The following is a 26,841-nucleotide window of genomic DNA, read 5'->3' on the forward strand; positions in this document are numbered from 1 at the left end:
TGCTGGTACTCTAAACTCCTCTTCAGTCCTCTGGCTAGTTTGGAACATGGCAAACTTTCACCAGTCCTGCATGCATAAATATTATTTAAGGCTTCAGTGAGAATACTATTTCTCATAGTCTGCAGCCCACTCCTGTCCTGGAATTTGATGTTTTCGTTTATGTCTAGCAGTACGCATGAGATCCCGAAGAGAGTGAGCATTGGAAATCATCAAGCAAGAGGAACTACGTGAATAAATGCTCCTCCATCAATGTATAGACTGCCGGTCAAAAGTTTTAGAACGCCTGTCTCATTTAATGGTTTTCTTTATTAAAAAAGAGAGAGATGTGTGACTTGTACATCATAACCTGTGTCCCAGTTAATATAGTAAGTAGTACTAAATGTTTCCAATGCTTACACATTAATCAAGATATTAACTATAGTAAATTAGGTGGTCGCCATTCCTGAACAGATCTTAAACAGGTTTATGGCAGTTTTCAAAAACATTTTGAAATTCAAACATCCTTGTCATATCTTCTCCACTCTAAACCTCTAAACAAACTAAGATATAAAGGAAAAATAGCTTTGTTTGTGTGCCACATTTTTCAGATTTCTTTCTTCTGACACATATTTGTCATACTGGAGAAGGAACAAGGATATCTTTTCTAAAATACACTTTATCATTCGAATCCGAAACTCTTGTTGGAGATCTCAGGTAGCTGACTGTTGTGTTTCCAGTTTAATTACTACAGTGATGGTTTTTTAAGCTAATTTAACAAAGACAAGACCCTGAGGTTCCAAAACCAAACGTCCTCCTGTACGTGAACGCAAAAGGGAAAATTGGTGACAGGAGGGAGAATCCAACATGCGTTAAACCTGGAACAAGCTCTACAGAATGATCACATTTAAAATCAGAATCAGCTTTATTGCCAAGTTTGTACAGACAAACAAGGAATTTGACTTCAGTAGACTTTGCTCTTAAAAAGATAGTTGGTGGCGTGGCGCTGATGGTGTAGGGGTTAAGCACACAACCATATGCAGAGGCTACAGTCCTCGAAGCAGCTGTCCCAGGTTCGAGTCCCGGACCCAGCAACATTTGCCGAATGTCTTCCCATCTCTCTAACCCTCTTTCCTGTCTGCCTACTGTCAAAGTATAAATAAATAAATGCCACTAGTGCTGAAAAAATATCTTAAAAAGATAGTTGGTGATATTTGAAAAAAGATTCTGTTAAGTTATTGTTTGTAGAACTTCCAATTTATGGCAACTCAACTGAATGCCTTGGGATACAACATGATATTACAGAACCTCATCATCTGCAAACAGTGACCCTGAGATTTCCTATCAAAACAGAAGTGTCAGGTTTCTGAAAGTCTGTTCATTTCTATGTCCTCAATACTTAGTTGGGCCTCTTTTTTCATGAATTATTGCATCAATGCCGCGTGGCATGGAGTCGATCAGCCTGTGGCACTGCTGAGGTGCGATGAAAGCCCAGGTTGCTTTGATAGCGGCATTCAGTTCATCTGCATTATTGGGTCTGGTGTCTCTCATCTTCCCTTGACAATGCCCTATAGATACTATATGGGATTCAGATCAGGGCAGTTTTCTGGCCAATCAAGGACAGTAACATCATGGAGATTGAACCAGCTTCTGGTACCCTTGGCAGTGTGGGTAGGTACATATCAGGTCTTGCTGGAACATGAAATCAGCATCTTGATAAAGCTTGTCAGCAGATAAAAGCATAAAGTGCGCTAAAATGTTCTGGTAAATGGCTGCGTTGACTGTGGAAAACACAATAGAAAAACGCCAGCAAATGAAATGCCCCCAAACTTTTCACTGACTGTTGAAATGTCTCACTGGGCTTACGGCAACATGAATTCTGTGCCTTTCCACTATTTCTCCACACTGTGGGATCCAAATGAAATGCAACATTTACTTTAATCTTAAAGGAGGACTTTGAACCACTGAAGTAGTCAAGTTCTTTTTCTCCTTAGACCAGGTAAGACACATCTGGCATGATCTCTGGTTTAGGAGTAGCTTGACATGAGGACTACGACATTTGTAGCCCATGTACTGTATAACAGCCTCAGTCCGCTCCTTGTGAAGCTCCCCCAAAGTCTTAAATCGATTTTACTTGACAGTCCTCTCAAGGCTGTGACAGGTTATCCCTGTTACTGGTCTACCTTTCCTGCTACACTTTTTCCTTCCATTCAACTTTTTATGAATATGCTTGGATACAGCACTGTGTGAACAATCAGATTCTTTTGCAAAGACCTTTTGTGGCTTACCTTCCTTGAGGAGTGTGTCAATGACAGTCTTCAGGACATTTGTCAAGTCTTGCCCATGACTGTGTAGCCTACTGACTCATACCAAGAAAGCAATTACAAACTGTAGGGACTTTTGTGATCCACTGCAGTTGTATCCCACAGGCCTTAACATTTTCAGTTTAAGCTCTTTGCTAAATTGCTAAAATCATATAATATGGGGGATTTATTTAACTTGCTGTTAGCCTTTTACGACTCCAAGGGTTTATTCACTTTACAACAAATGCATTTTAAAATAGCATCCTTTTAAAACAGATAAGGGAACATTTATTGGTAATAACTGCATCTCATTTCAAAATATCTGAATTATCCCTTTAATGTGGTGAAGGGTTATAAAGTACTCGTATGATCCTGGCAGCTAGGTTGTCCTACCACTGATAGGATCAACTTTAGCAACGTGATCGCAGAGGAAAATATACTGAATGTAACTTTTATTATAGACACTGAGATATCTTCCTGGAACCAGGCATAACCTAACATTTCCATAGAAATTCTTCTGAATAAGAAATGCATCATACAGAAAAACACAAATGAATGCAAAAGGTGACCATCTAGGAAGATTTGAGTGAAGCTTCCTCACCATTAGACAGCATGATTCATTGCTCTGCTGGGAATTTTCATTCATCTCCATCACTGTCTCATATGACCATGTTGCTCCAACACCTGTATGTACCTTTCAGCATTAATGGTGCTTTCACAGATGTGCAAGTTCATGCCATGGGCAGTAATACACCACCATACCATCACATATGCTGTTTACGTGCAGAGATGTCTCCAGATTTTTGTAATGTTTTGGTGATATCATGGACTGTAGATGATGAAATCCCTAAATTCCAATAATACGTTGAGAAACATTCTTAAACAGTTGGACTAGTTGCTCACACAATTGTTCACAAAGTGGTGAACTTCGCCCCATTCTTGCTTGTGAATGACTGAGCTTTTCAAGTTTGCTTCATTTATACGCAATCATGACACTCACTCTGAATCAGTTTGAACATTAAATATCTTGTCTTTGTAGTGTATTCAATTGCATATAGGTTGAACAGGATTTGCAAATCATTGTATTCTGTTTTTATTTACGTTTTACACATTGTTCCAACTTCATTGGAATTTGGGTTGTAAAAATGAACCGAGTTTGTCACGGTACAAGTTGGAGCAGTTAATAATTAAAATGTCAATTTTTTTAAGGATGGGTCACTTTCATTCCTTTCCCTTTGATGTTGCAGAGACAAAAATTACTAAATAAATCTTAATATAATTTAGCTTGTTATGAAAACAGATAAAAACGTCAAAGCAATGAAAGCTGAACAAATAATGAAAAAAAAAAAAACGGTTTAAATGAGAGAATAAAAATATTCAATTATGAATAGAGAAGTATAGAAAAATGCTAAGGACTGTGTGCATAAAAAATACCTGCTTGGGTAAGTGAATCAGTTTTTATGTGAATAACCTTGTGAGTATTTGTTTTAGAATATTTGGTCGTCACCTGAGACATGCTCCAGGTTTCTGTTTGCTGTAATGGATCCATGTGTTGGGGGTCAGCTGTAACAGGCAGGTCTGTTCACAGAGTTGATGTTTCACTGCTTTCTCAACACCACAACTAATAATTATGTAGAGGACATCATTTTAGTTAATGAATTACTGTGGCTTTATGCATTCAAGATAAAGAACAAAACATATAATGGAACATGCAACATACATGCTAAACATTTGATCTACAAAAGTGTGCATCCTCCTTAAACGTTTCCACATTTTGTCATTGGATAATAAATTTGGGGATTTTATGTGATATACTAACTCCATACTTGTAAAGTGGAAGAAAAACGATGTGTGGATCTTTATTCTTTTTTCACAAACAAAGATCTTAGATGCATAACGAGCATTTGTATTCAGCTCCCTTTACTCTAATACCCCAAAATAAATATCCCATGCAACCAGCTACCTTCACTTACTGAGTTATACAGACCACCTGTGTGTGATTAGAAAATATTAGTGAACAAACACTATCAGGAAGACCAAGAAATACAACAGACATGGCAGAGTGAAATATATGGAAAAGTTCAAAGCTGGATTCAGTTATAAAACAAAAACCCGGGCTTTGAAAAACTCATTGAGAATCATCTGAAAAAAAAAAGAGTTTGGCACAATTGCAAACATACCAAGACCTGGCTGTCCATCCAAACTGGCAGGGTGGAAAATAAGAGCCCTAATCAACCAAGAAGCAACCGAGTGGCCTATGGTAACAGAGGGTGAGCTGCAGAGATTTACAGCTCAATTGGGAGAATTTATCAACAGAACTATTAGTCCTGCCCACAAATTTGGCCTTTCTGGAAGAGTATAAAGATTGTTGAAATAAATTCATACTAAGCCATAATAAGTTTGCCTCAAGCCTTGTAGAGGACACAGCAAACAGGTGGAAAACTGAACAATCTTGGCCTATGGCCGAAAACTAACATCCTGAGCAACCCATCCCCTAATACATATGCAGGGCACACTTCAGGATATTTAGTTGTAAAAACATTTGAAAACCACATATCATTTTCCTTTCTCTTCATAATTATGCCCTACTTTGACTTTGGCTTTTGGATAAAGTACAAATAAAACACATTGAGGTTTGTGGTGTTTACATAACAATTGGTGATAACAATTATGTAATTGATGATAAGGGCATTATTTTTCTCTTCGTCTCAGAACGTGCCCCCAGACAGAGAATGAAAGATATCATTTTGGTGGTCTTGTAAAAGGCTTAGTTGTGGGGAGGCAGGGTGAGACCTGAAATGATTGCTAGGGAGATGTCTATCTTTTATCTGACTCCTCCATATGTGCTGTCAGTGGCCCTTACTGTTAGAAAATTACATTATGTATTGGAGTTATTTTACAAATGAAGCACAGAAATAATTAAGTCAAACTAAACTTAAAATGCTTAGAAATTGCCTAAAGTAAGGCAAACTTTTTTCTACCTAAAGCACACATTGAGAGGCTCTGCTGTAAAACCTGCTTATATCAGAGAAACCTTTACCTTTGGATACTATTTTAAGCCACAGCTCTATTACTTACAATAGTCCAAAGACCAGAGAGGTTTCCAAAGGGAGCTTTTGGGAGAGGGGAGGAGGGTGCGTGAGGAAGCAGAGGGAGGGATGTGAGAGACCAGTCTTTTGGATTTCTCATTAATTCAGCGTGGCCCTCTCTTTCAGCCCGCCCACCGACCATTATCAGCACACAAGCCTTATATATGCAGTCTGTATGCAGTTGTTTATGAGTTTAACTCAGACTTTGTAGAAGTCCAGCTCCAACTTAAAGCCAGAAAAGCAGGTCCCCATCAGCCACCATGCGAGAATTCAAGAGCAAGGAGTTCTGGAGGGCCGTTTTGGCTGAAATGGTCGGCATGACCCTCTTCATTTTTCTCAGCATCTCCACAGCTATTGGGAACAAAAACAACACCAACCCAGACCAGGAGGTGAAGGTTTCGCTGGCCTTTGGACTTGCGATTGCAACGCTGGCCCAAAGTTTAGGCCACATCAGTGGAGCCCACCTGAATCCTGCAGTGACCCTCGGTATGCTTGCAAGCTGCCAGATCAGTGTTTTCAAGGCAGTGATGTACATTGTGGCGCAAATGCTTGGCTCAGCCCTGGCTAGTGGCATTGTGTACGGAGCACGCCCAAATGACACGACTGCACTGGGGCTCAACTCTGTAAGTATTTATTGTGCTTGTGCTGTTCTTCAAAAAGAAATTATGCATCTTCTTGTATCTACAGGGTGTAACTGTGGTGCTGAATTGAAACTATTAATCATTTCTTTAGCTTATTACTCAGAAGTAATGAGACATAATTAAAACATGTGGACAGGTGCAAGAAATTTAAATGAACATATGCACAATTACCACTATGAGTTAAGTGATTTTGTGAGTTTTGGGTATTCCACACAAAAACCCTTCAGTAATGAGTAATGGTCTTCATTCCGAGCAATGCCAGTAATGTTGATAACTTCTAACTAAACTGAATGTTGAGTCTCTGCCAAAATTCTGTCATGATCCTAGGACAATACCAGCAAGCTGCTAAATGAGAAACTGGGAGGGGTGATGGGAAACTATCCATCTAAATAAAACCAACTAACAGAGTCCTGTTGTTCTTCTTTTTACCCTCACAGCTTAACGGTGTCACCCCCAGCCAAGGCGTGGGCATAGAGCTCCTGGCAACCTTCCAGCTTGTGCTGTGTGTCATTGCAGTCACTGATAAAAGGCGGCGTGATGTCACTGGCTCGGCACCCCTGGCCATTGGCCTATCGGTCTGCCTGGGACACTTGGCAGCTGTGAGTTCATCCTCAAAAACACTGCAATGTTTATCCAGTAAAGATGCACCAGCAGAAAACATGACAAAGCTCTCAAAAACCATGTATTGTACGCCTTGCTTTGGTCTACATCCTTCACCCCAGTATATCTAATATTTATTTGTGATTGCAGATCAGCTACACCGGCTGTGGCATTAATCCAGCCCGTTCCTTTGGTCCAGCTTTGATCCTGAATGATTTCACAGATCACTGGGTGAGTGAGAAGGCAAAACACACAAGCGCTGAATGCATACCTGTCAACTCTGTATGCATGTTAGATGTCAACCTAAAATTATTTCACTGCTCCCTAACAGATGACCCCATCACATATTAAACCACTTGAACAAATTAGTGATAGCCAATATTATCATCAATAATTCAGTGTGCTTCAGTCCACCCATTGCGGGTTTGACCCCTGGTCCAGGCGACCTTTGCTGCATGTCGTCCTTCTCTCTCCAACTTGTTCCTGACTGCTTACTGTCGAAGAAATTTTAAAAATAAAGGCCACTAGTGCCGCAAAAAACAAACAAAAAATATATTTCAGCATGAGATATTAACAAAACGAAAGCTTCTGAGCTCTCCATGAATCTGTGTTATTTGCACTTTGACTGACCAGAGCTGTCTCTTTCAGGTGTACTGGGTGGGTCCAATGTGCGGTGGCGTGGCTGCGGCTCTCATATATGATTTCTTGCTGTCGCCCAAATTCGATGACTTCCCTGACCGCGTGAAGGTTCTGGTGAGCGGGCCAGTGGGGGACTATGACATCAACGGAGGCAACGACCCAACCACCGTGGAAATGACGTCAAAATAGCTGCAAACAGTTAACCATATGTCTATACTTGTATAAAAAGATATAAAACAGAACAGAAAAGCTCTTGAATTTAGTGTATTTTAGCATGTTTGTGTTATTTTTAATTACCAACAAGGATTTTTTTTCTATGGTTTCATAGAGTCCCCTTCGATTTCACTTTTCTTGTTGACCCAGTGCAAACTTTTCTAAACTGCTGGCCAAGTTTGCACATTTTGGATTGAAATCTTAACAAAGCAGTGTGGAAAATCTTTTGTTTCCGTATCAGTATTGTATGTTGAGCCGTTTTTGTACATTTCTATATATCTGTATCACTTCTTTTGGCTGACATAAAATGTTGTGTGCAATGAAATGTCTTTCACTTTTTTAAGTAAAATAAAATAAAACAGCATAAATAGTTGTAACTCTTTGCACATTATTGTTAGGAATGGTTTGAATGAATATAGAGTAGATGTTTGTTACTATGGACCTCTCACCCTTAAATACTTTGAAAGCAAAAGGTTTCATTAAAACAAACCCACTGCCTTAATTCAATTCAACTTTTTAGCTTTAGTTTGCTTGTTAAATTAAACACAATGTAAACTAAAAATATTGCAATAAAAGACACGTTGTGCACTTATTCCTAGGCAATTTTGCAACTGAGCTTCTAAATTTAGGTTTCAAGGAACCTTACAACCAATAAAAGCACACCTTCATACTCATTTGTGTCAACCAAATGAGTATGAAGGGTTATTTTACCCATCCCTGAAATGGTCTGTGAAGCATCAGAAGGTTTCTTCGTAGGAACATTAAAGCAAGGTGTATGGATGTACTAACAAGGTGAACTCAGCAGCTCAAAGAGCGTGAACCCAAAGGAATGCGGATAAAGAAGACAGACCTCCATAGTAAGAAAGGCTGAGATAAGACTGAGGTGAAGATTATATTCTTTCACAATACCAGAAGATATTGTGGTTGATAGGCAATATTAGGTCAAACAGATGCATGTAGTTTTACAGAAAACACCAAATTATTCAATAACAATGTTTCATGCATCTGTATAGAAATCTTCTGACAGTGTTATAAAGGATTCACTGAAATTAATGCTCAGAGGTTTTAAGTACATAATTAGGATGATCAGGATTATACAAAACAGGGGTGCAACAAGAAGTTGTAGCATATTAAAACATCCCAAGATATTTCCTTAAAGTGAAGTCTTTGCATGAATCCTGGTCATAACTGCTTGTCATTTAACCAGACTACCATTTATACATGCAAACAAACAATCTCTGCAGAGCAAATATGAAAAAACTACACATGGGAACATCAACTTATGCACCATGAGGCCTTAACACACCTATTCACATCTGTGTATGTGAGCTTCTTAGATGCACTGCTTTTCATACTATTTTAGCTCAATTTAACAACAATGTATCAATCAGAGATAAAAAGTTTTCTCTACTGCCTTTTAGGGGGCGATACTGAGCAGGATAATTTATTTTTAACTGAGAGGAAGAGAAGACAAAAATGACTGAAAATATAGTATAAAGAAATTTCTCATCAGAATATCAATGCAGTTTATATCCTTGTTGTCCCTGAGAGCTAAATTACCTACAATGGGAAACAACATACCTCTTTTCATTGTATGTCTCTTTATGGTGTTGTTTTGTTTACTTTGTTCTCATTAAAGCATTTATGAACAGCAGTTTTCAGATCTTGCTACAGATTCTCAATGGGGTTTAGGTCTGGACTTTGACTAGGCCATTCTAACACATGAATATGTTTTATTTTAAACCGTTCCATTGTAGCCCTGGCTTTATGTTGAGGGTCGTTGTCCTGCTGGAAGGTGAACCTCTGACCCAGTCTCAAGTTTTTTGCCGACTCTAACAGGTTTTTTTCCAAGATTGCCCTGTATTTGGCTCCATCCATCTTCCCATCAACTCTGAACACCTTCCCAACCCTGCTGAAGAGAAGTACCCCCAGAGTATCATGCTGCCACCACCATATTTGACAGTGGGGATGGTGTGTTCAGAGTGATGTGCAGTGTTAGTTTTCCGCCACAAATAGCGTTTTGCATTTTGGCCAAAAAGTAAAATTTTGGTCTCGTCTGACCAAAGCACCTTCTTCTACATGTTTGCTCTGTCCCCAACATGGTTTCTGGCAAACTGCAAACAAGACTTCTTATGGTTTCCTTTTAAGTTTTAACAATTGCTTTCTTCTTGACAGTCTTCTATAAAGACCACATTTGTGCAGTGCACGACTAATAGTTGTCATGTGGACAGATTCACTAACCTGAGCTGTAGATCTCTGCAGTTCCTCCAGAGTCACCATGGGTCTCTTGGCTGCATCTCTTGTTCGGCCTGTAAGTTTAGGTGAATGGCCTTGTCTTGGTAAGTTTATAGTTGTGCCATACTCTTTCCATTTCCGAATGATGGCTTGAACAGAGCTCCGTGAGATGTTCAAAGCTTGGGAAATCTTTTTATAACCCAATCCTGCTTTAAACCTCTCCACAACTTTATCCCAGATCTGTCTGGTGTGTTCCTTGGACTTTATGCTGTTTGCTCCAATATTACCTTAACCAACTTCTGATACCGTCACAGAGCAGCTGTATTTATTTGTACTGAGATTAGATTACACACAGGTGGACTATTTTTAGTCATTAGCAATCATCAGGCAACTTCTGAAGGCAATTGGTTGCACTCAGAGTAAAGGGGACTGAATACTTTTACATACCGCACTTTTCAGTTTTTTATTTGTAAAAAAATGTCTTAAATCGTGTCTATTTTTTTCCACTTCACAATTGTATACCACTTTGTGTTGGTATTTCACATAAAATCCCAATAAAATATATATATTTTTTGTGGTTGTAATGTGACAATATGTGGAAAAGGGGAATGAATACTTTTGCAAGCCACTGTGTATGTTTTCTTTTTTGTCCCAGGGATGAATATATCTGCTCAGTAACAAACTATGTACCTAAAAGATAGGAATGGTCTTAACCAGTGGTTTTCCATCCTGGTCCTCATGACCCACTGTCCTACATATTTTAGATGTGTCTCTGCTCCTGCACACCTTAATCAAAAGATTGCATCATCTACTCAGCAGCCATCAAGGGCTGCAGATGCCTCTTCATTACCAATTTATTTAGCACAGGTGTGTAAAGGCAGGAAAACACCAAAAACATGCAGGACAGTAGGTCACCAGGACCAGGATGGAACTGGTCTAAACAAGGTTGAGATACATTCTCACTTGAAGCAGTTTTTGGAAGGTTTTAGCAGAATCCAATTGTTATGTTGAAGGACCATATTAGACGCTTTTCAAGGAAACCAGTTTCAACGCCATCCCTACGATGTATTCGACGTTTTGTTGTGTTTGAATAGTCAGAGAAAATTCCTTTCTGGTTTGAAATATACACACCAAAAAAAACGTTACCTCTGTGATTTCTGGTTCTACCACAGCAGGCTGGATGCTTCCCATCTCCCATAACTGATTGGGTGTTAGACCTGCTTGTAGTCTTGGGACAAATACATAGTGACAACAGAAGATGTCTAAAATGTTTGACAGGTCAAGCATACCGTTGTCCTCTAGTGAGTGCAGCACAGTGTAGTATATGTTAGTTACTGCACACCAAACGTCTCTCCAAAGACGTTTAATTCTGGAAGAGTTAAAAGATCAGATCACGGTTTAAATACATTATTTTTCATACCTCCATTACACAGCATTTTTAAACCAGTGCTACAACTAAAAAGTGTGGAAAGAAAATCAATGCCACTTGTCACTAATTGGTGCATGTCAAAAGTTTCTAAATGTTCACAGAATGTGTTCTGTTTATCCTGAAGTTTCATCTGTATACCAAAAGTACTCCTAAGGTTCTGGATTGGATGGGAACCATGGTTGCTAGACACAAACTATAAGATTAACTACTTATAAAACAGGAATTGCAGAATTAAAGCATGTTAATTATGACAAGTTATAAAAATTAAAAGTGGAGTTTTCATATTATAATAGAAATAGTTCTAATAAAAAAATGTGACTCAACCAGCCATTGATTGTGCACGCTCTTCCCAGCAATGAAACTATGATCTGCTCTTACTCTAATAAAAATATAAACAGGATTTGTTGCATATAAATGTGGTCCAAACCATTGAACTCCATACCATTCCAGTTTGTGTCAACATATCACTGGCACAAAAATTTTTACAATAATCATGTCATAAATACCTTTCAGTTCACTGTCATCTATCATGCAGATTCTTTAAAATATATTGCATATTAAGAAATTACACTTTATTGTGTCTTAATAGGGGTGCACGGTGGCGCAGTTGGTAGCACTGTTGCCTTGCAGCAAGAAGGTCCTAGGTTCAATTCCCATTTGGGGTCTTTCTGCATGGAGTTTGCATGTTCTCCCCGTGCATGCGTGGGTTCTCACCAGGTACTCCAGCTTCCTCCCACAATCCAAAGACATGCCTGTTAGGTTAATTGGTCACTCTAAATTGACCGTAGGTGTATGAATGAGTGTGTGTGTGGTTGTTTGTGTGTTGCCCTGCAATGGACTGGTGACCTGTCCAGGTTGTACCCTGCCTCTCGCCCATAGACTGCTGGAGATAGGCACCAGCTCCCCTGCGGCCAACTATGGAATAAGTGGTAGAAAATGACTGACTGACTGACTGATTCTTCTGTATGATACATACTTTAAAAACCCATGAAACAGCAACATATATGCTTTTGTTTTTTAAAACAATCAAGGGTCTGATTTCTCGTGTAGAGATTACAGAACAGCAAACACTTATTGCTGTTTGTTAGGGATAACCTTTATTTATATGACTCATAGTTGTTTTTCCCACTTATACCATAATGATATAAAGCATAAGTTCTAATGTTTCCCTTTTGTTAGAATAGGATAATGATGCTCATAGACACACATTACAAGGATAAAAGGCCCAAGGTTTTTCTTGAATGACCAGAGGCTGGGGTATTGGGTTTGATAGTGGAGCAGCCGGTATAACTGGTTTGATTAGAAAGCCTCGGCACACTTAGATTAAGGATGGACACCCACTACTACACAACCTACCAGATAGACACCACAGTGGTGATAATCACTGAGGGAGTGCACATCTATTGCATTGGAGTGCCAGATATAAAACGAAATGTGACCTTCTTTCGAGGGTCTTTCGTCATCCTTTCACAGACGGCGGCTGTCCAAGATGGGAACCTCAGCACTGATCTCTGTAACCATTCCTGTGCCTAATTTAGATTAAAGGAGCTGAAAATTATAAACTGTTTGAGAGTCGTTCCTTTAAGAGTCAGTGTTAGATAGTGTGTCATCAATTGTGGGGACCAAGGACCAGAGGAACTCCGAGACGCCTGACCGCCAACAGGGTGCGGTAGCTCGGACAAATGATTTGCTCTGAAAAGTAATACGGTCCCTTACCGCAACATTGCAGTGCCATTAAACTGAAATCGTATATGCTCTGCATAATTATGACAAAGTTAGCTATTAATTTTCCACCGGGAGAGTTTGGAAACTCACTTGTGGGCTGCGCATCATGTTAGCTGTAAAATCACATCAGTCTTCCTCAGCCAAATCACCCCTACCAATCCTCCTGGCGTGTTTCAGTTGTCTCGATTGCGCCTCCTGCTGTTGCGAAGTCAGAATGACAATTCTTAATGTATCACGGGACTTTTGTGTGCAACGTAAGTTTTATTTGTGTGCAACGTAAGTTTTATTTGTGTGCAACATGTTTATTTGTGTGCAACATGTTTATTTGTGTGCAACATGTTTTATTTGTGTGCAACATGTTTATTTGTGTGCAACATGTTTTATTTGTGTGCAACATGTTTATTTGTGTGCAACATGTTTATTTGTGTGCAACATGTTTATTTGTGTGCACCCTTTTGGCAGGAAATTAACTCCATAGGTTGACATCTATCGTCCGTCGCTGCCAGTTCCTCTACCACACTATTAGCGTAACTTTTGACTTAACATCTTCTTTAAGGCCAAGTTCTGGTATGAAGAAGCAACAGTGCCTTCTTGAGTCACAATCTACGGTGGTCACAGAAAGATATAAGGTGTCGGGAGAGAGTAGGTTTCTTAAGCAGTCTTCAAGCATACGAAGTTTGCGTTCTCCGTACACCCTCTACTCTTTCAATACTGTGGCATTTTCTGACATTTGTTTCCTAAACAGCCAGCGCCATTACAGCCACCCAAAATTCAGCAGGCAACCGTTTGGACAGCTCAGTGGGAGCACTTGGGGGCCTTACACTTAATTTTTTAATTCAGATTTCTAACAATGTATTTTTCACTAGTCTTAATTAAGTTTGAGATGTCTTGAATTGTAACTCTGGATGTGAGACCATTCAAATGACGAAACCAGTGACATCATTAGAGATATCTTGAAAGGCATTTTGATCCTGTATTGTATTTGTGAAAATACAATTGGAGCAGTTTTGATATTTGTTTTGGCACAGACTAAGTTAAAATTACATAAGAATGCAAATATATGCACAAATTGAATCTGTACAGAATTATTTTTTTTTTACATTTATTACTGATTCTCTGAAGCACAGTTTGTCACCTTTATGGGATTTTTAGTTTGCCCCTAATATTTTGCTAACAACATGTACCGTGTCCTCTTGTGAGATAGATGTATCTTTATACCCGTAACTATAATCTAAGACCTGAATCTCATTTTAGTGACGGTAGAAACACAACATTTGCTCTGCAAAGATGTAGAAATAAAAGCATGAACAGTAAACAAATGCCCACATAACATTCCTTTTTTCTTTTACTTTGTTGTTAACTTTAGCTTTTTATTGTTATATTTAGCCTTTTTATTGTTATTCTTAGCTTTCATTCATTAGGCTTCTTAAACTGAGACCTAAGTCCAAATTTCGTACCATAAACATGTAAATGTGGACTGGTATGACAATGAAAGGTCCTTGAATCCTTGAATCTATATTATCATATTTTTCTGTTCTAAAAGAGCCATTTTTTTGACAGCCAACATTTCCGTTTCTTCAAAAAAAATTAAAAGTGGTGTTGCTTTCTTTTAACATTTAAAAAAATAGAACATGAAACATGGACATGTATTACTGGGAAATATTCCCTTTCCTTTAAGATGCAAATGGGCACCATGCTTGGATAGATCTGCTCATTCTATTGCTGTCTCATCAATGTCTGCCTGTTTTCTTAGACACCCTGCAGGAAGGCAATTACATGCTTGGTTTGTGGAAACCCATACATGTTGATGCCCTTTCACTCTGCTGGGCTATTCTATCATTTATGGTTCTATAATAAAAACTAAGAAGTAAAACCATTGAATAGAGGCTAATTAACTTGTTTGCCAAATAGTTGGCAGGATGCTGCCCAACCCACTTTCTAACTTACTAACTCACCTGTTTTTATTCCTTTCAGCTCGTCATAACCTAACCATGCCACCCTGCTTTGATGAAGGATTTCACTCTTATTCCTTTTTTCTCTGCTTTGTTAAATACATATGAGCTGTTTTCGTCAACTTCTCTGTTTTTCCTGCAGTCTGAAACTATAAAATGTTGTACCTTGCAAAAGTATTCATACCCTTTAAATTTGAACATAGCATTAATCAGAGAAGCAGCCAAGAAGCGTATGTTTGCTATTATTATCTGATGACAGAATGAGAATCAGACAGTCGTGTTTAAGCGTGGCAAGAAAAAAGTATTTATTCAAAGAAAGCAATGAGTGCTTTCTTTGAGTCCCGTTTAAAGTTACAAGCCTATGAATGGGACAAAGAAAGCATGTTTTCTGATGAGATCAAAGCTGAACTTTCTGGCCTACAAGTAAAATTCTATGTGTGGCAAAAAAATCATCCTAAACACAAATGCTATGGTTAAACATGGTGGTGGACACATTATGCTGAGGGAATGCTTTTCTTCAGGAGTAACAAGGAATGTAGTCAGAGTTGATGGGAAGATGGATGAGTTAGGGACTGGCACAGAGGTTTACCTTCCAGCAGGATAACTACCCTGAACATTTAAATCCCACCCAGAATCAGTGGCAAGACTTAAAAATCTCTGTTTATAGATGCTCTCCATCCGATTAGTTGGAGCTGGAGCTATTTTGCAAAGAGGAAAGGGCAAAGGTTTCAGTCCATAGATGCAAATTTCAGTACTTAATTTCAAATCTGTTAGGGACATACATATGGAAGCAAATCGTTACCATATTTCAAATGAAAAAGCATTTCCAGAAATGCTTTTTCATTTTAAGAATGTGGCTGCATTGTTTGACTCATAAATGAAATTAGTAATCAATAATCCCATTTGTATTTTAATTTTCTTCTTCAAGACTGCTTATTCTTTCACTTAATTAAAATGAAAAAGAAAAAGACATTTCAGATTTATTTTTCAAAATGTACCCCAGCAAATAGATACAAAATTCAATTTGAAATGTAAAACTTTAAAATGAAAAAGCATTTCCAGAAATGCTTTTCATTTTAAGAATGTGGCTGCATTGTTTGACCCATAAATAAAATTAGTAATCAATCATCCTATTTGCATTTGCATTTTCTTCTTTACGACTGCACATTTTATGCCATAATAAAAAAGAAAACAAAGCAGACATTGCTTTTTCGTTTTCGTGGTCTGCCCGCAAAGTACTGCCCAGAACTCGAAAACGAAAAAGCATTCCGAGCGGCGGGCGCAGAAGAGTGACGTCAACAGCTGCTCTTCCTCAGCTCCCTGCTGACCAAGCTACCCATCTTGTTCGGTAGGGGGCGCTGTGCACGTCTGCATTGCATTACATTACAAATGTGCCGAGAAATTGATTGAATTGCAGCAGGGCCGAGGATGATTGATTACTAATTTTATTTATGGGTCAAATAATGCAGCCACATTCTTAAAATGAAAAAGCATTTCTGAAAATGCTTTTTCATTTGAAATATGGTAACGATTTCTTCCATACATACATAGTACTTGCAGCAGTAGCTGCAGTGAATGGTGTATCTACTAATTACTGACTAAGATTTGTATTTGTCAAAAAATGTAAAGATTATGTATCACTTTTATAAAATTTCTCACATAAAATCCTATAAATACATTGATGTTTGTGATTGTTTTGTAATAAAATGTGAAAAAATATATTTACAAGGCACTAAATGAATAAACCTTGAACTTTTGGGTCAACCTTGAATGATTTTCAGTTTTGAGATACCTTCGTTATACCATATAATATTTGATAAGTGCGTCATTCCACTTTCCACAAGTTTGATATGTGAGGGGCCTTCCCTTCATTGTTGGAGACTGCTGTTTGCAGAGGTTGCGTGTCAATTCATTGGCCTTTCTTTATTGCCCTGTATTTCCCCTTAACTTATCTCTCTTTCCACTTATTGATCTATGTCGGAGCATGGAGCCAAAACTTGTTGATCCACATAAAATCATACGATTCACAATCACGTCATTCCTGCAGTACACATTCCAGGAGGCAGCTTTCACAGAATTTACAGTTATAATGTAACGGGGCCATTGCGCTTCTGTATTGACGCTGCCTGTTTTCAAGGAAGTGGCAGTTTTCTTGGAATTTTAACAGCCCTTTTCAAAGAGCCTGGATTGTTTCAGCTCCTCTGCTCGTTACCTTTAGTTGGGGAAAAAAACGCAAATTTCTAATATATTTTATTTCCAATTTAATGACCAGTTTGAATCAGATCCCTGTCATGGCACCACCAATGCCCTCAGCAGTGTTGTTTAATAATCTGTAACTGCATGCAGGCAATGTCTTTTACAAGAGTAGTTGATGTCATCATGGGTGGTAACAGACCATGAACAGTTCTGCGAAAAATGTGATGGGAAAAGGGTGATAGCTAGATAATATGTGATCAGGAACCTTATTTAAGGAAAACCACACACAGACAGAAGTCAGTAGCTTGGCTTATTCTGAACAGAACACCTAAAAGTGACTTTGAGATCTCTGGCCTCAAATTAAACACATTCCTCACCTGGACTCTGGATTACCAGCTGCAAATGGATATGATGAGCAACACTATGTGGTGTGACACACAGATTAGTCATAATATTCTAACATATTTTCACCCATTTCAAGCACATGGAAGGCACATCATTTAAAGTTGTAAGTACCATTTTGCATTGCTTGACAGATAAGCATTCACTTTGATAACTAATTTGGCATTTTTCCACCTCTGCAATGTTTATGTGCTTAAAATGTTGCATATTGATATCTAATTATAACACCTTCACCTTCAGAATATTTGTGCATCTGCAAGAGTGGATTTATGGGGGGGGGGTGTATTTTTATCATTTGAAATTGTCAGAATATGAATATTATGGATGAGTATAGGGTGGGGATATGGTGAGATGCTCCTACTGGCAAAAGTTCAAAGCCAGTTTTAATAAGCTCTGAAATCCATTCCTTGACCAGAGAGAGGTTCTCACCGAGTCAGATGAAAGCCACCCTTCTGACCAATCAATTAGCTGGGAAAGGTTCAGGCAGAAATTGCACCACAAAAAAGTTATTTCTTGTTCATTGTGGTTTGTATGGATGAGAATGCAATATTTTTAAATCATATTTGTTTTACATCACTCAGAGCCTTAACAAAATGGTAGTATACTATCCCAAAAGAATTGTAAAAATAAGAGGTTTTGTCAAGTTAGATTTCATTTTAACTCTGTTAAATTGGAGTACAAGTCTCTCCTTTCACAGTCACATTCTTATAAACCTGCCATACATTTGTCAGCAAAGACCAAATCCATTGTTGTTTCAAAGTTGTGACAGACAGAATGGCTCTTTTTATGCTTTCTTTGCCAGAAAACAACTGATTGCAAATAGGATACTGCTGGAACCCCAGACTTTATTTGTTTTCCAGCTGCCAATCCTACCCTTCTCTCCCATCCTCTTCCTCACTCCCATATTGGTTCTACTGTATTTAGATTCATTTAAAGACAGGTTTGATTTCTTTAACTCAGAGGGGCAACAGTGACATAAACAACTATTCATGCACACTCTCATATCTGATCCTGCTGAAGAAAAGCATCCCCATAGCATTATGCTGCCACCACCATGTGTCAGTCTGTGGATGTTGTTTTCAACTTGATGTGCATTGTTAGTTTACTGCTACACAGGAAAAGGAAAAATCAGGAGGTTGAAGTGGGATTCAAAACCAACCTGAATCTGTTAAATTTTAGCAGAGAGAGTGTAAAATAGGGAATGAACAGTCGTTAACAGAAGTGACTGTCGAGGAGTGGATAACTGCTGTGGGCTACTCAGTTGTCCAAGCCACCAGTTGAAGAAGGGCGAGACTTCTTGAAAAGATGGGCTGTTAGAGGTTAAGCGATTCATTTCCCGACACCAGCTTAAAGAGATTTTCCAGTAAACCTGCTTAGTAAGACCTTCCAGGTTTAGGGAAGTCCTGACCCGTTGGATGGAGAACTGGATTGAGCAATCCCTTTAGAAATAGGGAAGTAGGAGGGAGGGGTTAGCTCATCGGACAATGAAACTATTCATTACCAAATCAGGTTTGAATATGATATATTTAAAGCTAATCCAAAATGAAAGCATTTTCAGGCAGACATCAAAAATGATAATCAGAACAGGAGTCTGGTTTCCTTTCCGTGCACTCAAAAGGTCAAATTTCCTTCAGAGCGGTAAATGACTGATGTAAACTTCAGTGCAGTCAGCGCAGCGTGACATATGCTTTAAAATAGAACATGCGAGGTATAAGGACAGGAAAAACATTCAACAAAACTTGAAGCATGAAGTGAGATGGTAAAGATGCACATTTGGAATCAACAATTACTAGAAATGCTTATCCACATTGGAGGATATATTTAGAATAGAATATCTAGAATTCAAAGTTAAAAGCAACATTCAATAAAACTTCATGTAATGCCAAAAAGAAATAATGATTGTAAGCTTCTGTATCTTGTAAAAGCAGTCATACTTCTCTACCTTCTGTGAAAAGATGTACAAGTTCTTCAACTGCACTTAGCTACTAAAATTAAGCCCATTAACCAAGCTCTCATTATGCAGTTTTTCGGCATCAAAAGGTTCTGTTTTTATGATGGGGTATCACACCATGAGTTGTTCTTCAACATATCCTACACATTCTCTATGGGATTAAGTTCTGGACTATTGTGGACAATCGATGTGTGAAAGCAGTGTCTCGTGGTCTCTGAACAACTCTTTCACAATTCAAGCCCACTAAATCCTGGCATTGTTTCCTGACGTGAGATGGTTGTTTAAGGAATGAGGAGCTGCTCACTGACTCACTTCGAGTTATTTAACTTGTTGCCAGCTGAATTGCTGCAGTACTTTTCCAATTAAAGTCTCTTACCTATTGGCGTAATAACGTTTTTAACTTTTTTTTATCCGTACAATGTTTTTTTGGTGTGAACTCGAAGGAACACCAAGATAATATCATGAACTGTTTATTAAATTTTAACAAGGTTAACTATTAAAACAGTTTAGTTTGGTTTTACACAAGCTGTGAATAACATTAAAAAGCAACTCCGCCTTAAGCTAAACTGGAAACGTACAGAACAGAGGAGTAGGCATAAAGGTCATTTAAAGGTTCTGAATTGCAAATGTCTCGGCTCTTCCTGATCAGGTATGATTTTTCCAATTGGGCTGAAGAGGGCAAGGTCAATGTTACACGCAGTGTCTCCTGTCGGGTTGCAGGTAAAACCAAATTTAGTGCCGCGGTGTCATCACGCAAATGCCACATAAAGTCTGCTGATGTCATATTCCCTGAGCAGCCATGTGCCAGATCAAAATGTGGAGATTTTGGGAAAGATTTTCTGGCTGAATGTTTACTGAATATTTACTGGCTTCTCTGCAACAAGGGCCTAAAATAATTTCATGTTTAACTACAGTGCCTTGAAGGGTATTCATACTTCTTCAACTTTTTCACACAGTGTGACTGTACAACCAGAAGCTGTTAGATCAACACATAATGTGACAGAAAACCTGTGAGGTGAAAAGACCATAAAATTAGGTTTTTCAATTCTTTACAGATACAATTTTAAGAAAAGTGTGGCATGCATTTTTCTTCAGCCCATTTTATCTCTTAATAAAATTCTCTATTGTAAATAGAGTAAAGCTTTTCTTTGAAGCCCTGGTGGGTGGGGGGTGGGGTTGTGTTAGTGAATAAATATCATCAGACAAGAAGGTTAAAAGGAAGTTTATAGCAGGGCCAGTTTAAAAAAAAATGAACCTCTGAACCTCTTCTAGAGCACTGCTCTTTTAATTATCTAAAAATGGAAGAGGTGTGGCACAACTGCAATCATACAAAGGCATAAACATACCTAACCTGACAGGCAAGCAAACGAGAACATTCATAAAACATTTAGCCAAGAAGCCATGGTAACCCTGGAGAAGCTATTGTACCGTTTATCGCTATTGTGGAACAGTTATTGTGATAAGAATTCAGATTTATTGTGACAACGATAAACTCTAACTCATGATGTTTACAAACCCCCAAACCCTGGCTGTATGACTGGTATTGTTACTTTTGCTACCTGAACTGTATTTTTTTTTTCCAATCTTGGTTTTATAAGAGTATCAACTAGATCAATGTATTTGAAAATATGAATTAAAACAGTTTTTGTGTGCAGTTGGCATTGCAGTTACACCACTTTAAATAACTGGTGTGCTAAAACTGTCTATTTAATGATGGGTAAGTTTTACTTTCAGGGGCCAGCGCTGGTAGTGTAGGGGTTAAGCGCATGACCATATATAGAGGCTATAGTCCTCGATGCAGTTGTCCCGGGTTTGAGTCCCGGACCTGGCGACCTTTGCCGAATGTCTCCCCCTCTTTCCTGTCTGCCTGCTATCGAAAAATTAAAAAAATAAAGACCTCTAGTGCTGCAAAAAAATATATATTTATATAAAAAAAATCTTACTCCCAGATCAGTATGTCTGTTTGCTGGACTCTGATTGTATGCATTTTATCATTACCATAACAAATGCCAAAAATTGCCATGATAAAACTTTAAGTTCATATTGTCTATCTGTAATCCATAGCTCAAGTGGGAAAATCAACACCACATCTACTTGTGACAAGAAGAAAGCCCATGTTGAAAGAAAGCCTTAAAAAGTCCCGTTTGCAGATTGCTGTCTCAGGAGGACACAGAAAGCACCATGGAAGAAGGTGCTCAGGGGCAGATGAGACCAATATCTAAATTACTGGCCTAAACATGACATTTTATATTTGGAGGAAAACTAAAATGGCACGTCACTGCCACCATCAGTGAAGCATGGTGGTGGCAGCGTCATGCTGTGGGGATGGCTCTTCAGCAGGCACTGTGAAGCTGGTCAGAGTTGTTGGGTAGGTGGATGGAGCTAAATACAGGACAATACTTAGAGAATACTTGTTTGGACTCGAGACAAAGGTGAACATTCGCCAATATATTCATAGACATGTTCTATTCAATCTGACCGAGCATTAATTGCTTCATAAAAAAAAATTACAAAAGTTTCAGTCTTTAGATGAATAAAGCAGGCAGAGACATACACCAAAAGACTGGGAGCTTAATACACACACACCACACCATTCAGATATTTATTTTCTAAGAATCTTAATAAAAACATGTATCCTTTCTTTTCACTTCAAAGTGCTACTTTGGTGTGGTCTATCACATAAAATCCCAGTAAAATACATTAAAGTTTGTGGCTGTAACTTTACAAAATGTGGAAATGAGTTCAATGGGTATTAATGTTTTTTTAGAGATTAAACCGGCATTGGTCTTTGGTTCGGTGTTTGCTACTCGGATTTAGTGCAGGTCATGTTGATGGAGCTCACATGAATCCTGGAGTTGACTTGAACCTGCTGAATCTGGCAGTGTTCTCAGAGCCTTCTGCTACATGGATAGCTCAGATGGTGGGTGGAGTAGCTGGCAGGGCGTCTGTGCATAGTCATAGGCCAGAAACAACACATTTGCTTGGTGTTGACAAGCTGCGAGAGAATCCAAATTTTCTAACTCATGCTTCTCATGATAAATAGCATTATGTGCTAGGACTGGGAGGAATTTTGGGAGGATGCAGTCAGTCTAATCTGGTTATATGTGAAGGTAGCATTCCAGCCTTTAAGACTGCCTTACTTGCTGACAGCTGGTAATTAACTGCTAAATGTGAATTATTGAGGTCTGGAGTTTGCGTGCATTAGAAGGAAGCATTCTTTTTAAAGACTTTGTAGAATGAAAACATGTGCTAACCTCTGCATTAACTCACGCAGTGAATCAGACAGATAAATGAACTCAATTCAGGGATTTGGGCTGTACTCTTGGTTCCAGGCATATGATGAGTAAAGCAATAATCATTGGAGGTTTTGCATCACTGGTGTTTCATCTGTCAGGTTTTTTTCTCTGTTGCTTGTGCAAGTAAAATGCAGGACAAAAATCCAAACCATAACTGACATGAATAAAATAAGCCATCTGACAGTTTTTTCTTGTTTGTTGCACCTAAATGAAGTCAGCTCATGTAAAGATTTTGACTTGGATTCCGGCTTAACTATTTACTGGTGTTTTTGTGTAAACTGTTGCTGATAAAATGCAATATGTTGGCAGGTACATGCCAACAACCATTGGGATCTCTGCAGGGGTGCAATGCCTTGCTGGGGTGAGTCAATCAAAACATATTTTCATTGCCCTTGTCATTAATTTGGCAGGTGGCTCCTCCATTTCACAAAATAGATTGGCTTGGTGTGATCTGGCTGATGCACCGCCAGAAAAAAGAGTGATGTTTTCCACTGATATGTTTGCAGATGAAGTAACCAGGAATTGGTATCAACCCATCTTTATTTGTTGGACCAGTAGTTACTGAGAAGTCTTTTGATGGTTACCAGGTTTGTATTGTAGTGCTGAAAATGTGAACTCAAAGGTTGGTTTTCTGTTGAACATATTGGATGTGCCTGTCCTGTTCTTGGTTTTTCAGGTGTACTGGAAAGCGCCACTGCGTGGTAGCAGGATCAACTGAAGATGAGCTCTTGTGTGAATAAACACAAAGCTCCGCTCTGCTCTGCTCTGCTCTGCCCCGCTCTGTTCTGCTCTGCCCCACTCTGCTCTGCTCTGCTCTGCCCCGCTCTGCTCTGCTGTGATAGAATTCAGGAAAAACAAACTGAGCCACTTCTAGGGGATGTTGTGGATGGATTATGATCAAAGGAGCTGGCTTGAGAGGCAGAAGTGTGGACAATTATGTGACAAAAAAAATATCAAGCAGAGGAACTGGGAGAATAAATGCTCCTCCATTAATGTATTTACTACTGGTCAGAGGTTTTAGAGCGCCTTTCTCATTTAATGGTTTTCTTTATGTTTATGACTATTTAAAGTGTATGTAGATTCTCACTGAAGGCCCCAAAACAGTGAATGAACACATATGCAATTATGTTCCAAACAAGAAAATGTAAAAGAACTTTAAATATGTTTTATACTGTATTTTAGATTCCTTAAAGTAGCCGCCCTTTGCTGTGATGACTGAAATATTAACCTTTGTCTCTCAAAGAACTTCTGGGCAGTTTTTTCAAGACTCTTTAAAAGAAACATTTCAGGTGACCACTTTCATGAAACTTATGGAGAGAATACCAAGAGAGCAAAGCAGTAATCAGAGCAAAGGGTGGCTATTTTGAAGAATCCCAAATATAAAAATGTTTAAAGTTATTTCACACTTTTTGTAAACTACATAATTCCTGTGTCTTCATTTATAGCTTTGTTGCCTTTGCTGAGATTCTACAATTTAAATAGTGATGAAAATAAAGAGACTCATTAAGGACTGGATGGAGAGCATTTGTGAATAGCTATTTCTTAATCTTGCTACAGGTTCTGGACCTTAACTAGGTGGTTCTAACAGATTAATATACAATGATTAAACCATTCCATTGTAGTTCTGACTGTATGTGTTGTGTCATTCTCCTGCTGGTAGATTCCCTCATGCTCCATCCACTCCAGGACTTGTTCCACCTTTCTTTTAACAGCGGGTTTCTTCTTGCCAGCCTTCCAAAAAGAGAATATTTATGGAGAGCACATTTAATAGCTTTCCTTAATAGTTGTCCTGTTGAAGGATTATCCCAGCTGAGTTGTAGATCTCTGCAGTTCCTCCAAGGTTACCACAGGCCTCTTAGCTGAATGACAGAGATGCATATTTGAGATGGGTATTTGGGAGGGCTGCAACTGGAATGTGACATCTGATCCCTACAGTGGATTTGGTCAATTATCATATTAGTGCACCACATGTATATGCGGCATATTGGCATAGAAGCTACAGAGAATGTATTGTATACAGGCCAGGACAATATTTAAGTGTTAATTAGTATTTCTGCCCAACAGCTACAATTCAAACAGCTAAATATTCAGTTAACAAACTGTTTGGGTGAAAACGAGTTTTTCAAAATGTGGTTTTAAATTGCTTGATCAAATATCAAAAATGAGAAAATTGAAGAAGCTACAAAAATGAAGAAGCTTCCTGTTTTGGATCTGAAAAGTCTAGAAATTGTTTTTGCTTTAACTTGATTCTTGTACAATGTTTGTTACAATGTTTTTATTTTAGAACAATCAAACATAAATCTAGAGAAAAATCCCGCATTGTTGAGGATCTGAATTAGTAGAGCCTACATTTTGAAGTTATTTGTAATTTTTCAAAACTTGCATAATCTTAAAATACGTTATGTACATAGTGAGTGTTTATTTTATGTTGCTGATTTTTGCTTTTACAGTGACTGTATGTTGAGTTCCTTGTTTCATTGCATCTGAGTGTGTATTTCAGAAGATGTGACTGACCAAATATAGGGATGTCAGGCTTGGCACTGCTTTAGCTAACAGGCTGTGAGAGAAATTTAAACACTTTGTAGCTCGTTGGAAATGTTATTGCAATTTTTATTAAGAGATGTTTCAAAATGTTGAAAACTATGTCAGACTTTTCTTATCATTTTTAGTTTTCAGTTACAGGTTTTTTTTTATGCTAAAATTCTGAGGATGGATAAAGTAATACAACTGAAAAAATAAGACTGGGCATTTTGTTCCACATTGAATGAACATTTTACTTTGTTTATGCATCTGGATATTTATTTAAACTATCAGTATTGTTGTTTCCTGCTCAGTTCTTGCTAATGAGGGTGTGCAAGATTATTTCAGGCTGCAGTTTCCGTGTGTATGTGGTGGCCAGGATTTAACACTGTCCCTCCCTGCAACATTACATAATTTTGCTGGCCACCTGAACTTCCCAGAGGTTCACTGAGAGACGGCCAAAGGTTAATATTTCATTCAGCATTCAGCAAAGGGCAGCTGCTTTAAGGAATCTAAAATAAAAACCATATTTAAAGTTTTATTTTTTTTTTTACAATTGTTTGCTTGCTACATAATTTCTTATGTGTTCATTCACAGTTTTGATGCCTTCAGTGAGAATCTACATACAATGTAAATAGTCAGAAACATAAAGAAAGCCATTAAATGACAGTGTTTCTAATGGACAGCTTTTGACTGGTAGTGTAAATTCTCTATATACATTCTCTGTATTCTCTATATATTCCTCGTGTCTTTTGATAGTGTTTTATGTAGACCAACCCACTATGATGGACCTCATGGATCTGCATTGGTGCTTCTATTGTTTCTGATGTACATGCTACCTCCTGTGTACAGTTTGTGCGCTTCACAAAGTTGAAGGTCTGAAGAAAGTTAAATGAAGAAAAGACTGAAATCATTTTGTGTGCTTCAAACAAACTTTTTTCCCTGATTATGAAAATTCTTCTTGCTTTAGCCACTTATGCTAAATCTACAATCACAAACCTTGGAGTATTCCTTTATGCTTTTATGATTTATTAAACATTACAAAAAGCTTGAGCCTGAAAATTGTGGACTGTCTTTATAAAACATCTAAAAACCATCCTTAAAAAATTACCTTGGTGTATTTTAATTTACTGTGACTTTTACTAAAAACTTGTGAATTTAATGTTGGAACATTTTATCAGACATTACTTTGTGATTTATAGCTTGGAGGGCGTGACATAAATAACTTTACCAACTCACTTACTGGATCAGGTAATAAGATAGACAAATCCTCTCAGCTTGTATAATCGTCTTGTATAATGGAAAACCTTGATTATACAAGACGGGACCATTGTAGAGATTTCTCACTTGGCTCTGTCACAAGCATGTTGTCTCTCCCCATCCACACACAAGTGGCCCGTCTCACATCCCATTTTATGGCTTGTGGATATTTGATAGTCTCCACACCCCTAGCTAATTATTGAATAAACATCAAATGACTTGCAGCATTTCTCTCGTCAACGGAGAAATGCTGCAAGAGCAATCCAATCAAGATCGTTCAAATACACAAAAGTTACTGTTAGCCTAAGCACATATAACAATAGCTGGCGTGGTTGGGTGCACATCCCGATGGCCTTCTTCGTTGTGTGCAATGATCATTAACAAAATGTCCCAAATATTTTTATGAGGCAGTAA

General features: G+C 38.3%; 1 protein-coding gene and 1 long non-coding RNA gene across 2 annotated transcripts; both read left to right on the forward strand.

Moving 5' to 3' along the window:
- Window positions 1–5,534: 5,534 nt before the first annotated feature.
- Window positions 5,535–7,838, forward strand: LOC124869278 (aquaporin-1-like). Its single transcript, XM_047367045.1, has 4 exons — window positions 5,535–5,991; window positions 6,447–6,608; window positions 6,760–6,840; window positions 7,258–7,838. The coding sequence occupies exons 1-4, from the start codon at window positions 5,629–5,631 to the stop codon at window positions 7,435–7,437; spliced, it is 786 nt and encodes a 261-aa protein (XP_047223001.1). The 5' UTR covers window positions 5,535–5,628; the 3' UTR covers window positions 7,438–7,838.
- Window positions 7,839–20,822: 12,984 nt separating this feature from the next.
- On the forward strand, window positions 20,823–26,164 carry LOC124870465. The gene is made up of 4 exons (XR_007038782.1): window positions 20,823–20,891; window positions 22,957–23,008; window positions 23,154–23,234; window positions 23,324–26,164. It is a non-coding gene; the product is annotated as an uncharacterized LOC124870465 (long non-coding RNA).
- The last annotated feature ends 677 nt before the right edge of the window (window positions 26,165–26,841 follow it).

This window comes from Girardinichthys multiradiatus, chromosome 6, assembly GCF_021462225.1.
Source record: "Girardinichthys multiradiatus isolate DD_20200921_A chromosome 6, DD_fGirMul_XY1, whole genome shotgun sequence".
NCBI lineage: Eukaryota > Metazoa > Chordata > Actinopteri > Cyprinodontiformes > Goodeidae > Girardinichthys > Girardinichthys multiradiatus.

Excerpts from the sequence above, each read along its gene's own strand:
- LOC124869278 (XM_047367045.1), top strand. The coding sequence starts at position 5,629 with ATGCGAGAATTCAAGAGCAAGGAGTTCTGGAGGGCCGTTTTGGCTGAA. Across the intron at positions 5,992-6,446 it reads CTGCACTGGGGCTCAACTCT|CTTAACGGTGTCACCCCCAG; the intron begins GTAAGTATTTAT and ends TTACCCTCACAG. Across the intron at positions 6,609-6,759 it reads GCCTGGGACACTTGGCAGCT|ATCAGCTACACCGGCTGTGG; the intron begins GTGAGTTCATCC and ends TTGTGATTGCAG.